At 41.2% G+C, this 14,256-nt stretch overlaps 1 protein-coding gene and 1 pseudogene across 2 annotated transcripts in view; one reads left to right on the top strand and one right to left on the bottom strand.

Annotated features, from left to right (window-relative positions):
• The window catches only part of LOC133084193 (calpain-3), a 128,670-nt gene that overhangs the window by 57,391 nt on the left and 57,023 nt on the right, over window positions 1-14,256 (top strand). The window contains exons 21-24 of one of the 2 annotated variants that reach the window (XM_061180430.1): window positions 2,959-3,072; window positions 4,647-4,759; window positions 9,913-10,016; window positions 10,614-13,407. In XM_061180430.1, coding sequence (XP_061036413.1) covers window positions 2,959-3,072; window positions 4,647-4,759; window positions 9,913-10,016; window positions 10,614-10,723 — 441 coding nt within the window. In that variant the 3' untranslated portion in view covers window positions 10,724-13,407. Of the gene's footprint in view, window positions 1-2,958; window positions 3,073-4,646; window positions 4,760-9,912; window positions 10,017-10,613; window positions 13,408-14,256 lie in introns of those variants that run through there. The other variant, XM_061180429.1, reaches the window with a different exon arrangement.
• Window positions 4,971-5,540, bottom strand: LOC133084195 (thymosin beta-4-like; annotated as a pseudogene).

Below are 14,256 nucleotides of genomic sequence, written 5' to 3'. Positions count from 1 at the left end.
AACAACAGAAATTTCTTTTCTCACAGTTCTAGAGGCTGGAAGTCCCAAATCAAGGTTCCAACCAATTCAGTTCCTGGTGAGGGCTCTCTTCCTGGCATGTAGACAGACACCTTGCTGTGTCCTCATATGGCAGAGGGAGAGAGTGAGCTCTCTTGTCTCTTATAACACTAATCATTTGGATCAGGGCCCCACTCCTATGACCTGATTTAGTCTTAATTACATCTGTAAAGGCCCTGTCTCCAAATACAGTCGCATTGGGGATTGGGGCTTCAACGTGAATTTTGTGGGGACACATTTAGTCCATAACATGTGCCTACATAGAAAGAACCAAGGACATCAGTGTTCTGCATGATAACACATACATATGAAGACTGAATGTAGATTAGTGGTTGCCTAGAGCTGAAGGCAGGGAGAGGGTTTTGGGAGCAATGGGGAGTGACCACTAATGGGTATAGCGTTTCTTTTTGGGGTGATTTTAAATTGATTATGGTAATGGTTGCATGACTCTGAATATACTAAAAACCATTTAAGTGTACACTATAAATGGGTGAATTGTATGACATGAATTATATCAATAAGGCTGTTAAATGTGAAGGAAAAAAGAGTATAAAAAACATACTCTGATTTACATTTGTATGTCTAAGAAAAATAATAACACTGACAACAGAGAGTATACATGATGGTCCCCACATACACCATACAGAATATTCTTCTACAACACCAAGTCAGAAAACATGAGTTTTTAGTTGGACCTCTAGGCCCAAGGGGAGGCTATGAGTTATGATTTTAGACTCAGAGTGGCCCATCTAGGCTGCATTTCTGAAGGGAATTTTGCTCCTGCAGCTGAATCACAATGACTACCACAGGCCCTAAGTAGTGTAAAGATTTATAAAGAGATATTGATGTTATTTTTTAAAATTCTCAGCAGCAATATGAACTCCATTATACAGAAAATGATTTCAGATGCCAACTTTCAGATCTAGAAGAGACCTCACCATTCATCTACTTGAATCCCTCATGCTTACAGGTGAAGAAAGTGAGGTTCAGAGAAATTAAATTTCTTGTCCAGGGTTGCAGCTAAATTGTGGCAGAACTGAGACAAGACCCCGGGTCAACTGGACACCTACTCCAGAGCCCATTCATACTAACTTACTGCCTCATTCTTTGAAGGAAAAAAAAAAGAATAAGAAGAGATTGGCTGATGAGGGTGGGGAGGTAGATGTGCTTTACTTCTTGCTGCTGACTTCAAGTCAAGCAGAGGGTGGACATCTTAACTACTCCACCCTGATTCCCAGTTTCATGTATACAGCAGTCCCCCTTATCTGCAGTTTCACTTTCCACAGTTTCATTTACCTTCAGTCAACCATGGCCCAAAAATATTAACTGTGGAACTTCCCTGGTGGCGCAGTGGTTAAGAATCCATCTGCCAATGAAGGGGACCACGGGTTCAATCCCTGGTCCGGGAAGATCCCACATGCCACAGAGCAACTAAGCCCGTGTGCCACAACTACTGAGCCTGCACGCCTAGATCCTGTGCTCCACAACAAGAGAAGCCACCTCAATGAGAAGCCCATGCACCGCAACTAGAGAAAACCTGCGTGCAGCAACGAAAACCCAGTGCAGCCAAAAATAAATAAATAAAAATAAATAAAATTTTTAAAAAAGAAAAAATATTAACTGTGGTCCAAAAACATTAAATGGAAAATTCCAGAAATATACAATTCATATGCTTTAAATTGCATGCTGTCCTGAGTAGCATGACAAAATCTCGCGCCATCCTGCTCCCTCCTGCCCAGGACATGAATCATCCCTCTGTCCAGCAGATCCACACTGTGTGTGCTACCCGCCCATTAGTGTAGGGGAAATACCTTTATATAGGGTTCAGTACTCTCCTCGGTTTCAGGCATCCACTGGGGGTCTTGGAACGAATCCCCTGTGGGGAAGGGGGGACTACTCTATTCTTGCTCTTTTCCCCGCTTGTACATTACTCAGAGCAAAGTACAGGCCTTCACGTGATCCAGGGAGCTTCCTTACAGAGGACTGCACTGGGAGGCAGGGAACCTACTGGGCTGTCGCTGCTGGGAATGCCATTCCAGAAGACCCATAGATAGGGGCCATGCCTACAACCCTGTTGTCAGAGTCACTTCAAGTGCCCTTGGTGGCTTCTATAACAAAAGTTTCACAGTTTTACCCTCAGAAGTGAGTCAGTCATCCTGGTGATCAGGGAAGCAGGAGCAAGAAGGGTATAGGCTGAAGTAAGGACAACAGTCATCTTTCCCAAACCAAGAAACTACCATCTTTTTTTTTTTTTCTTTTCGGCTTAGTCAGGTCTTAGTTGCAGCACATGGGATCTGTCGCTGCTGCGCGCGGGCTCTTCATTTCTGCGCGTGGGCTTCTCTCTAGTTGTGGCGCATGGGCTCAGTAGTTGCGGCTTGCAGGCTTTAGTTGCCCTGTGGCATGTGGGATCTTAGTTCCCCGACCAGGGATCAAACCTGCGTCCCCTGCATTGGAAGGCAGATTCTTAACCACTGGACCACCAGGGAAGTCCCTACCATCTTTTATAAAGACATACATATGTACATCTGGGCCTGCTCAGACAGACAGACAAATTCTCTCTTTAGCAGGGTCCTAGAAATAAACTTGTTTGTTATATTGACAGGAAAATTAAAAATACAAAACAGGAAAGGCTACTTATAGGATAGTCAGAACAGATAATAAATTGGTGAAGGGTGAGAAGTTTCCCTAATAATTTAAAAATGAACCATTTTTAGTGTTTGAACTCTTTTCCTTTTAATGCCAGGGCCCCCATATTTGCCATCTCTGTGTTCACAAATTTATTTTGCCTTTGAGTCTATACTTGTAACGAATGTGAGTCTTGTACAATGAAATATTTTAAAAGTCTACTTTGAAATTGCCTTATATGAATCCTCCTTCTCTGAGAGTGTTGCTGTGTTATAGATACCAGTGTTTCAACGAGGTGGAAGTGTGGTACCAATAAAGACAACTATAGGAAGATCCACGGGCTGCATGACTGATTCCCCATATGGGCTCTGGGTGGCCCTAAGCACTAAGGTATTTGAAAAATGTTACTTTTACACATCTTTTTCATTACTACTCCATCTCTTTACAGTGGTAGCCTTTGAGTATGTGACACTATGTAAAAGTGGTGAACCCCATCTACGGGATAGGTGCTTCTGAAGTTTATCTAGAAATCAAAGTTTTGAATCATTTCTTGTCTGACTTTCCTGGAATTATCCTTAAGGGTACTCTGAGAACTAGAAATAATAGAAATTTCCTCTAGGGCACCGTGACCCTTGGTGCTCTGCAGCTTGGCATTGATTCCCACTGGACTGAAAGCTCACTGAGCCATAGGCAGCCTGCCATGTGGATTAGCCCTGAATCTCAGTCTCCTGTAAAAGGGTCCTGTGTCTATGCAACATTCCAGGGACACAGCCTCATGCAATGACTTCTGTGCTCATCAGATGGCTCAAACAACTATAATCTCCTTGGGTAAAACCTGGAAGGATCCAGAGTTGGTCTGTCCTTTTGAGGAGAGCTTTTGAGCCAAATGAGGCCTATAACAGATTCCTCTCCTAGCCATTTGCCAAAATACAGTGCCAAACACAAATCCTTACTCTTAAGCAAATATTATAAAATAATTAAGCTTTCTTTTTCTTACATCTTTCTTTTCAATCCGTTTCATTTAAGCATGTCTTCTTGGGTCAAACTATGGACCTCAGGCCCATGTGAGGCCATGGAATAATTACAAGAAACTCGAGGTTCATAGCACATGAAGCGTTGTCAATAACAGTGAACTGCCATATGGAGTGCTGTGACATTGTCTGACATGCAAAAGTTGTCCTCCTACTGGCTTCCCTGGTGGCGCAGTGGTTGAGAATCTGCCTGCCAGTGCAGGGGACGCGGGTTCGAGCCCTGATCTGGGAGGATCCCACATGCCACGGGGCAACTGGGCCTGTGAGCCACAATTACTGAGCCTGCGCATCTGGAGCCTGTGCTCCGCAACAAGAGAGGCCGCGATAATGAGAGGCCCGTGCACTGCGATGAGGAGTGGCCCCCACTTGCCACAACTAGAGAAAGCCCTCGCACAAGAAACGAAGACCCAACACAGCCATAAATAAATAAATAAATAAATAAATAAACCCAAAGTTTAAAAAAACCTAAAAGTTAAAAAAAAAGTGGTCCTCCTACTAAAAGATAGTAGGAGCTAGATACCGTTCTCTAAATGGAGGGTCTTCTAAAGATAGCTGATCTCATCCATTGTATACCAATTTTTTCTTTTAATTTCATTTCCATTCTGTGAACTTTTCTTGACCTGTTGTCACCTTCTAGGATAGTATTTTGGGGGAAGCCACCTATGCCGCTGACCATACTTCATAGTTTAAATCTCTTTCAACAAGGCCTAACTCTTTGTCCTCCTCTTGTGTGACTTGTTTATTCATATTATTTCACAAATATGTATTAAGTGTATATATTGCATGACTACTTTGTACAGCTTGAATATTAAGCAGTTGTTCAACATAATTTTTCATAGATTTTAAAATCTATTATTTCCTTTAGGGAGGCGAGAGTCTTTTCCTAGAAAGCTATTACATAAGCACATTCTCTATCCGTGATTCACTCTCCAGGGTTCTGCTGTGGGTGAATTATATCTCGATGATGGTCATTCATTCCAATACCTCTACCAGAAGCAGTTCTTGCACAGGAAGTTTTCATTCGCCTCAGGTGTTTTGATCAACAGGTAATGGCAGCTAAAAAAGCTGTGTGCTTTCTTAAATTATGCTATCCTTTTGCTATCCTCAAATGCAGAGTTGCTATTTTAAGAAATTAATGATGAAGGCCACTTGTGGAGTATTTTTCTTCCCCCCTCCCCCAAGATTCATTAAGGTATAATTTTTTTTTTTCAGGTTTTAAAACTTTTTGTTTGCATATTAAAAAAAATTGTGCATTCCAATAATTAAAATCATTTGAACAACAACAAAAAAAATGGCACTCTGATTAAACTGCATTTTACAGCCCGCAGGACACCTTGGACCAGCTTGCTCTTTACTCTAGATTTCACTGTCGTCCCACCCAGCCTCCTTCTTTCACCAACATGCAAGTTCTTTTCCTTCCCTGCCAGCCAGACAGGCGGATGGGAGGCAGGCGCGGCCTTCGTTGTCAGTAGTTCTCCATTCTTTGATGTGAAAAGGGGCAGCACAGTCATTTAAACTTGATCCAACCTCTTTGCATCTTACAAGGTTAAACAGCTAAAAGAAGTAAAATAAGAAGGCAATGCTCGTGGAATGTACAGTGCATACTGGCGGTGCACGCCTCATTACGACTCGCCTGCTTGCTTCTCCTGTTCAATCGCTGCGACTTTCTTGTGAAGGCAGTGGATTTTTCTCTCTCGTTTCTGTTTTCTTCAGTTTCGACTTATCGAATTTCTCAATCTCAGCCACATCGGGTTTGTCAGACATGGCTGCAGAGGAAGCGGAGCGAGTTGCGAGGCAGCAAAGTAAGGCCTGCTCAGTGGTCGCCGCCGAGTGCCAATTTTTTTAACTTTTTATTTTATATTGGAGAATAGCCGATTAACAATGTTGTGATAGTTTCAGGTGCACAGCAAAGCAACTCAGCCATACATATACATGTATCCATTCTCCCCCAAACTCCCCTCCCATCTAGGCTGCCACATAACATTGAGCAGAGTTCCCTGTGCTATACAGTATATCCTTGTTGGTTATCCGTTTTAAATATGGCAGTGTGTACTTGTCGATCTCAAACTGCCTAACTATCCCTTCCCCCCTGGTAAAGGTAAGTTCATTCTCTAAGTCTGTGAGTCTTTTTCTGTTTTGTAAATAAGTTCATTTGTATCATTTCTTTTTAGATTCTGCATATAAGGACTATCATACGATATTTCTCTTTCTCTGACTGACCGCACTCAGTATGATAATCTCTAGGTCATTAAGGTATAATTTAGAAATAAAATTTTAATAAAATATACTAGTATAAAAATACAATTGTAATATATTTAAAGTATACAGGGCTTCCCTGGTGGCGCAGTGGTTGAGAATCTGCCTGCCAATGCAGGGGACACGGGTTCGAGCCCTGGTCTGGGAAGATCCCACATGCCGCGGAGCAACTAGGCCCGTGAGCCACAACTACTGAGCCTGCGCGTCTGGAGCCTGTGCTCTGCAACAAGAGAGGCCGCGATAGTGAGAGGCCTGCGCACCGTGATGAAGAGTGGCCCCCGCTTGCCGCCAACTAGAGAAAGCCCTTGCACAGAAACGAAGACCCAACACAGCCAAAAAAAAAAAAAAAAAAAGTATACAATGTGATGATTTGATATATGTACACATTGTGAAAGGATTCCCATCATCAAGTTAATTAACACATCCATCACCTCACATGTTTAACCCTTTTTTTCCCCTTTTGATGAGAACACTTAAGTTCTACTCTCTTGGCAAATTTCAGTTATGCAATACAGTATTATCAACTATATTTACCATGTTATACATTAGATTCTCAAACCTTATTCATCTTATAGCTGAAAGTTTGTACTCTTTTACCAGCCTCTCTCTACTTCCCCCACCCCCCAGCCCCTAGCAACCCCCATTCTACTCTCTTTTTCTATGAGTTCAACTTTCCTTTTTTGAAAATTTTTTTACATTCCATATATAAGTGACACCATGCAGTATTTATTGAATTTTTCAGTTCACGTCTTGTATTCTTCAGGTCTATATTTTGTTTGGTACTTTTTAATATTTTCTGTCTTCGTTGAAATTCTCATTTTGTTCATGCATTGCTCTCTGACCTTGGTGAGCATCGTTATGACCACTAGTTTGAACTGTCTATCAGGTAAATAACTTATCTCCATTTTGCTGAGGTCAGTTTCTGTAGATTAATCGTGTTCTTTTGTTTGGAACATATTCTCCTGTTTCATTTTCCTTGACTCTTTGTGTTGGTTTCTCACATTAGATAAGACAGCCACCTCTTCCAGTCTTGACAGACTGGTCTCATGTAGGAGATGAACCTCGTCGATCAGCTGGGCCTGAGCTCCTTGTTGTTTCTCAGACCTTTGTGATTATCCAAGCTGCCATCTTTGTTCTTAGTGGCTCACAGTTGTTGAGGATGTGCTGAGACCCATCCATGTCCCAAAGGGGCAGATTTTAGTCAGCACCTAGATGCAGGCTGGTTAGAACACTCAGGCAGTAGCTGGGAAAGTATGCAGTCAAATCCCTTCCAGGGAGAACCTGTGAGATGGATGGTTTTGCCTGAGCCCTGGAGGGGTAGCCACACTGCCTATTAACAACTCCTTCTTTATTTGCTATGATTAAGCCTGTTGGCTATCAGAGCTAGGTGATTTGAGGGCCATTCCTCAGGTGGGAGCCTTGAAAGGAGGGACACTAGAAGTGTGGTCCAAACCCTTCACTCTTCCTGGAGAAGCCAGGAGTTGGGGATTCCTTCCCAATTGTGTGGGACTATGCCAGGGGTGGGGGTTATATGGAGAGTGTGTCTCAGCCTTTCGTACTTTTTTTTTTTCTTTCATATATGGCCTTTCTTATGTTGAAGTAGGTTCCCTCTATGCCCACTTTCTGGAGAGTTTTTATCAAAAATGGGTGTTGAATTTTGTCAAAAGCTTTTTCTGCATCTATTGGTTGCATCCCTGGGATAAATCCCACCTGATCATGGTGTATGATCCTTTTAATGTGTTGTTGGATTCTGTTTGCTAGTATTTTGTTGAGGATTTTTTTTTTTTTTTTTTTTTAAGATTTTATGAGCGTGGCTTTTAATCAATTTATTTATTTATTTATTTTTGGGTGTGTTGGGTCTTCGTTTCTGTGTCAGGGCTTTCTCTAGTTGCGGCGAGTGGGGGCCACTCTTCATCGCGGTGCGCGGGCCTCTCACTATCGCGGCCTCTCTTGTTGCGGAGCACAGGCTCCAGATGCGCAGGCTCAGTAGTTGTGGCTCACGGGCCCAGTTGCTCCGCGGCACGTGGGATCTTCCCAGACCAGGGCTCGAACCCGCGTCCCCTGCACTGGCAGGCAGACTCTCAACCACTGCGCCACCAGGGAAGCCCTGTTGAGGATTTTTGCATCTATGTTCATCAGTGATATTGGTCTGTAATTTTCTTTTTTTGTAGTATCTCTGTCTGGTTTTGGTATGAGGGTGCTGGTGGCCTCATAGAATGAGTTTGGGAGTGTTCCTTCCTCTGCAGTTTTTTGGAAGAGTTTGAGAAGGATGGGTGTTAGCTCTTCTCTAAATGTTTGGTAGAATTCACCTGTGAAGCCATCTGTCCTGGACTTCTGTTTGTTGGAAAATTTTTAATCACAGTTTCAATTTCATTACTTGTGATTGGTCTGTTCATATTTTCTGTTTCTTCCTGGTTCAGTCTTGGTAGGTTATACCTTTCTAAGAATTTGTCCATTTCTTCCAGGTTGTCCATTTTATTGGCATAGAGTTGCTTGTAGTAGTCTTTTATGATGCTTTGTATTTCTGCAGTGTCTGTTGTAACTTCTCCTTTTTCATTTCTAATTTTATTCATTTGAGTCCTCTCCCTCTTTTTCTTGATGAGTCTGGCTAAAGGTTTATCAATTTTCTTTATCTTCTCAAAGAACCAGCTTTTAGTTTTATTGATCTTTGCTATTGTTTTCTTTGTTTCTATTTCATTTATTTCTGCTCTGATCTTTATGATTTTTTTCCTTAGACTAACTTTGGGGGTTTTGTTTGTTTTTCTTTCTCTAGTTACTGTAGGTGTAAGGTTAGATTGTTTATTTGAGATTTTTCTTGTTTTTCGAGGTAGGCTTGTATAGCTATAAACTTCCCCCTTAGAACTGCTTTTGCTGCATCCCATAGGTTTTGGATCATCGTGTTTTCATTGTAATCTCTCTCTAGGTATTTTTTGATTTCCTCTTGATTTCTTCAGTGACCTCTTGGTTATTTAGTAATGTATTGTTTAGCCTCCATGTGTTTGTGTTTTTTACATTTTTTCCCTGTAATTAATTTCTAATCTCATAGCATTGTGGTTGGAAAAGATGCCTGATATGATTTCAATTTTCTTAATTTTACCACTGCTTGATTTGTGACCCAAGATGTGACTATCCTGGAGGATGTTCCGTGTGCACTTGAGAAGAAAGTGTAATCTGTTTTTGGATGGAATGTCCTATAAATATCAATTAAATCTATCTGGTCTATTGTGTCATTTAAAGCTTGGGTTTCCTTATTAATTTTCCATCTGGATGGTCTGTCCATTGGGTAAGTGAGGCGTTAAAGTCCCCCACTGGACCACCAGGAAAGTCCCTCCTACTTGTTTTGATGTGGGTATTTTCTCAGTCACCCAATATATAGGAGTCACTCAGCTAGTTTCCGGATTTCTCTCAAAGGGAATTGTTCCATGTGTAGCCTTATATTCAGTGCATCTGTAGGAGGAGGGAAATTCAGGAGCCTCTTATGTTGCTATCTTGGTCTGGAGCCCCCCAGGAGTATTTTTCAACCACTTCATGAACATCCCTTCCTTATTGTCTCTGTCTTCCTTTCCTTCCCTCTCTGAAAAATAAAAAAGAATTCAGTATAAATTCCCATTAATCCCATTTATTCATCTCTTCAACCATTCATTAAGTATCTGATTTCTTACAATTCGATTGCAGCATCCAAGTCACATTTGGGACTTCAGTATCCTTAAATGATGTCTCTCCAAATGGCTTGTTAGAGGGAGACTACTGGTTAGCTTGTCCTCGGCACATAGGGTCATCTTTTTCCATCTCTTCATCCTAGTAAATGTGACCACTATATGTTTCATGCCTCCACAGAGAAAGATGGGAGGGGAACTCACAAGGCTCGGGTTGGTGACCTGGTAACCAGTCCAAACCCCTATTCCTCTCCTTCTCCTAATGCCATTTGCTGTATCTATTCCAGTTGTGCTGACAAGAGGGGTCATTATCCCAGCAAGTGTGTGGTGGAGCAGATCTTGGTCCTAGGCCTCAAGAAGCAGCCATCTTCTGTGACCAGCCACTCACCTGGTGAGGAAACAGGCCATTTGTTTTTGTAAACATAGAAGTATCTGCAGTGAAGAGATGATTAGTCTAAAACTGACATAATGTGCTTAGCCAAGTGGACTCTGCTCTTTCTGGCAGGAGTCAAATATACTAGTATCTAGAGGGCATGAGGCCATCCTGCTTCTCTTCATCAACTGGTCTTTCTGCTCATTGTAAGCAGTTAATATTTTCCTAAAGGAAATTATTTGGGACTTGAAAGAGTATTGTAGCTTCTCTGAATATTTTTTTAAACTGTAGATATCTGAAATCTTGGGGAATCCTGCTCATGGAGTTTATGGACATGTCTTAAAGGACATGGGATAGGATATATCCTTTTTTACCTACTGAATTTGTTGGACAAATCACTTTGTTCCTTAGTTTGTTTTCAATCAGTCTTGCACTCAGAACAGTGGGGTGTTTCATGTTTTAAAATTTCATGGAAGTCCATGGGTACAAGTGCTATTAATTTGGATTCTCCTATATGGGGCATAAGGTTTTATAACAGAGTCAGAAACATTTTAAATTCAAAATTTCTCTCCTAGATGTTCATCAAACTTTCCTTTTTACAATTTTGATATCTAGATGGTAAAGCTCAGCCTGTGGCTTTTACATATTGTGCCAAAACATCCACCCTGAACCTGGAGAAGTTCTCACTGAACATTGGTGCTGACTGGAAGGTCCAAATCCAGTGACAGAGCAGTGCACCTGGTGACAAGTGCTGGGAACAGCTGCACCTTTCTGCCTTTCCAGGGGCCTTTTTTTTGCGATTTGTGCTGCACGCTATTGACTTCTCTGGCTCAAAGTCATCTTTCTTAAGTCACCAGTTTACTAATGAACAATAGCTTTCAGATTTTTCAGATGTTACATTTTTAGATGTGCTAATAATACTCTTTGTGTCACACCCCCCCTCTTCTCCTGCATGCAAGTGGCCCAGAGACATTTATAGCGTTCACAGATCTCGCATTGCTCCTTGGGCCATGACCTGTGGTATGCACTCTGGCCCAGTGGGCAGCTTCTCTTTGAGCACAGCTGGATGGGTTTGTTTTATGTGAGAAGTGGGCCAAGCCCACCCACCTTGTGGAAGTTTGTCTCAGTCCATGTGGCAGAGCCACTCAGGCTCCAGCAGCTGAGCTGCTCAAGGCCTATCTATCTCCAAGTGGACAGCAGCTTCTGGTGCCCCCCAACCCCAGTTATCTTTTACCCACTTAGACCTGGACAAGACAACCTTTTCTGCTTGCAGTGTATTCACTGCAGCAACAAGGAGTTACTCTACCCTAGAGACTGACTCAGGAACACAAAGGGCTCTTTTCTCTGTCATGTTTTTTGGGCTCCAAAGTTCCAAATTAATCTCCTTAAAATTCTAATAATTTCTTTATATTAATTTTTTTATTAAATACTGTCCACTAACCAAAGCTTATTTGTAATATGAGTAAGCTATAATTAAAAATAATAAAATAATTACCCATGTCCCCGCCCTCAAACTTCAGAAATAGAACACAGGGCCGGGATGAGGTTGAGGCAAGTAAGGCACTTGCCTGGGGTACAAAATTTAAGGGGGTTCCCCAAATCACAGTAATCAAAATAAATAATATTTTAATGCAATATTTTTAAAAATCAAAATTAACAGCAAAAAAAGAAATCCATGATGAACAAAATATCAAAATTTTAAATAAGGACAGGATCGATAGTACTGCATTTTACTTTTGCCTCAGACTCTAGTACAGCGTGGCGTGGGCTAGAACACTACACCATGCCAGTTCCCCAGGATGCTCCCCAGGGACACCCTGCGGCCGCAGCATCTGCTGGGGCAGTCACATGTCCTCAGCACAGCTCAACATGCACATTTGTTTATCAGGCTTCTTCCACTCGGCAGCTTGCCAACTGCCACCTCTATGCCTCTGTTCCTGGGTCCCAATATCCACGGTCTGCCCTCCACCTATGCAAATCCTACCATCCATCCAGGCCCAACTCAAATCCCACTTCCCCACAGAGCCTTTCTAACTACCCTAACACCCTCAACTCCCCTTTACTATGAGCAGTGATTTTGCCCTTCTCTGAAATGCTGCCCCACTTATAATATGCATTCTGCTTAGCATTCTCAGGGATGGTGCCTCAGTGTTTCAGGTTTGTCTGTCTTGTTCCCCTACTAGATTGTATGTTCTTCAAGATCATGTTATATTTGTCTTATATCTGCCAGAGCACGATTATACTTGGCTTTTAGTAATGGTTGGCTGTAATTGGTTGACTGATGGATTTGATTGATTTAAAATTGAGAATTGAATGTATTTGTTTCTGATTTACTTTTCTGACCTAGGACTCTTCCCTCCAGATATAGTAAACATTACACATTTCCTCGTGGACACATTTGATTGTATCGGTTGAGATTTGAGCTTTGCACCATATATAAGCGCACATAGACATATACAGATTCTTTGCTCCTATTTCTGTAAGTTTTGCAATTAAGGAGAAAGGAAGAAGCCTGCATTAGCTGAAGTCCTATTTCCCAGCTTCAAGTTTCCCTTGCCAAGCTACAGTAAGACTTAAACTGAAAACTGAATGCTCTTACCTAATATAAATGATGGTTTTTAATAGCACTTAAGGCTGAATAATTAAGACCTATCTTCAGTTCAACATTTATTACGTGTCTATTCATCCATTTAAGATATTTTTGGAGGAAGGAATGAAATAAGAACTTTAGAGTAGGTTAGTGAGGAACTGCTCTGTCTTGACCCAGGACTATCCTGAAAGGTTTAACTAGATACATTGAATGGAGAGAAATACATCCTGGGTGTTCTTAAATGTTCTCTGCTCTTATTGCTTCTCACACTTTACCCACCTCCTATATCTGAAGCTCAGGACCAGAGAGCTAAGCGGGGCCGAGTTGGCCTACAGTGTTGAGTTACCTTGTTGTGGCTAATTCTCGATATGTTTTCTCAGGAAACTGGATTTTATGTAAGAACTTAGAATCATTTTAACAAAGATTCAAACAAAGCTCTAAAATGAATATATAATGTGTCTTTCCTTTAAGACTTAAATGCCAAGGAATGAGTTGACAAATCAGTTTAAACATTAGAAACTGCTCAAAAGAAATACGGGCAAAGGTAATTCATAAAAGAAATTGAAACAGGCAAAATAAGCATGAAATATGCTCAGCGTTATTAATATTCAGAGAAATGGGGGCGTCCATGATTGGCCAAGATTAAAATGAAAATGTCCAGTGCTAATGTTGGTGTGGGGAATAGCCATTTTCGTGCATCATTGGTGGAATTATGCTAAGTATAATCTTTCTGGATGGCAATCTGGCAATAGCATCAAAATTTTAAATTTGCATATTTTAACCCAGAAATTCCACTTCAAATAAATCAGATAAATTGCTCAGAGCTACTAATTGTAATGTGGTTTATACTGTGGAAAACTAGAAATAAACTAAATGTCCTTTAAATATAAATATAGCCCTTTCATACAGTAGAATATTATGCAGCCATTAAAATAACAATCTATATATATCAACATAGAAGTATGTTTTTGATAAAATGTTTACTGAGTGATTTCATTTATGTAAGTTTATAATAAACAGACCAAAGCTGGGGACTTCCCTGATGGTCCAGTGGCTGAGACTCCGCGCTCCCAATGCAGGGGGCCTGGGTTCAATCCCTGCTCGGGGAACTAGATCCCACATGCTGCAACTAAGAGTTCACATGCTGCAACTAAGAGTTCACACGCCGCAACGAAGATCCCGCACGCAGCAACGAAGATCCCGCGTGCCGCAACTAAGACTTGGCGCAGCCAAATAAATAAATTAATTAATTATTATTATTTTTTTTTTTAAAAACCAGAATTGAGGCACATCCTATACTGCTCAAAATGTGAAGGCCATGAAAAACAGGTCTGAGGAACTGTTCCAGATTAAAGGGGGACTAAAGAGATATGATAACAAATGTATGATCCTGGGTTCCATCCTGGAACTATAAGGGACATTACTGGGACAGTTGGCAAAACTTGAATAGGATCTTTTGATTACATGGTAATTTTCCTAATTTTGAGAATTGTACCATGATTACATAGAAGAATTTCCTTATTTTTAGGAAATACATACGGAAGTATTAAAGTAGCATAGCTCTTACTTACTCTCAAATGGCTCAGAAAATAATTTATGTATGTATGAGAAAAAGAGACAGAGACAGAGAAAATTGGCAAAATGTATTAAAATGTTATAACTGAAGAA

This window comes from Eubalaena glacialis, chromosome 2, assembly GCF_028564815.1.
Source record: "Eubalaena glacialis isolate mEubGla1 chromosome 2, mEubGla1.1.hap2.+ XY, whole genome shotgun sequence".
NCBI lineage: Eukaryota > Metazoa > Chordata > Mammalia > Artiodactyla > Balaenidae > Eubalaena > Eubalaena glacialis.
Note: the sequence above shows the minus strand (reverse complement) of the source record. Positions and strands in the feature narration are given on the sequence as shown.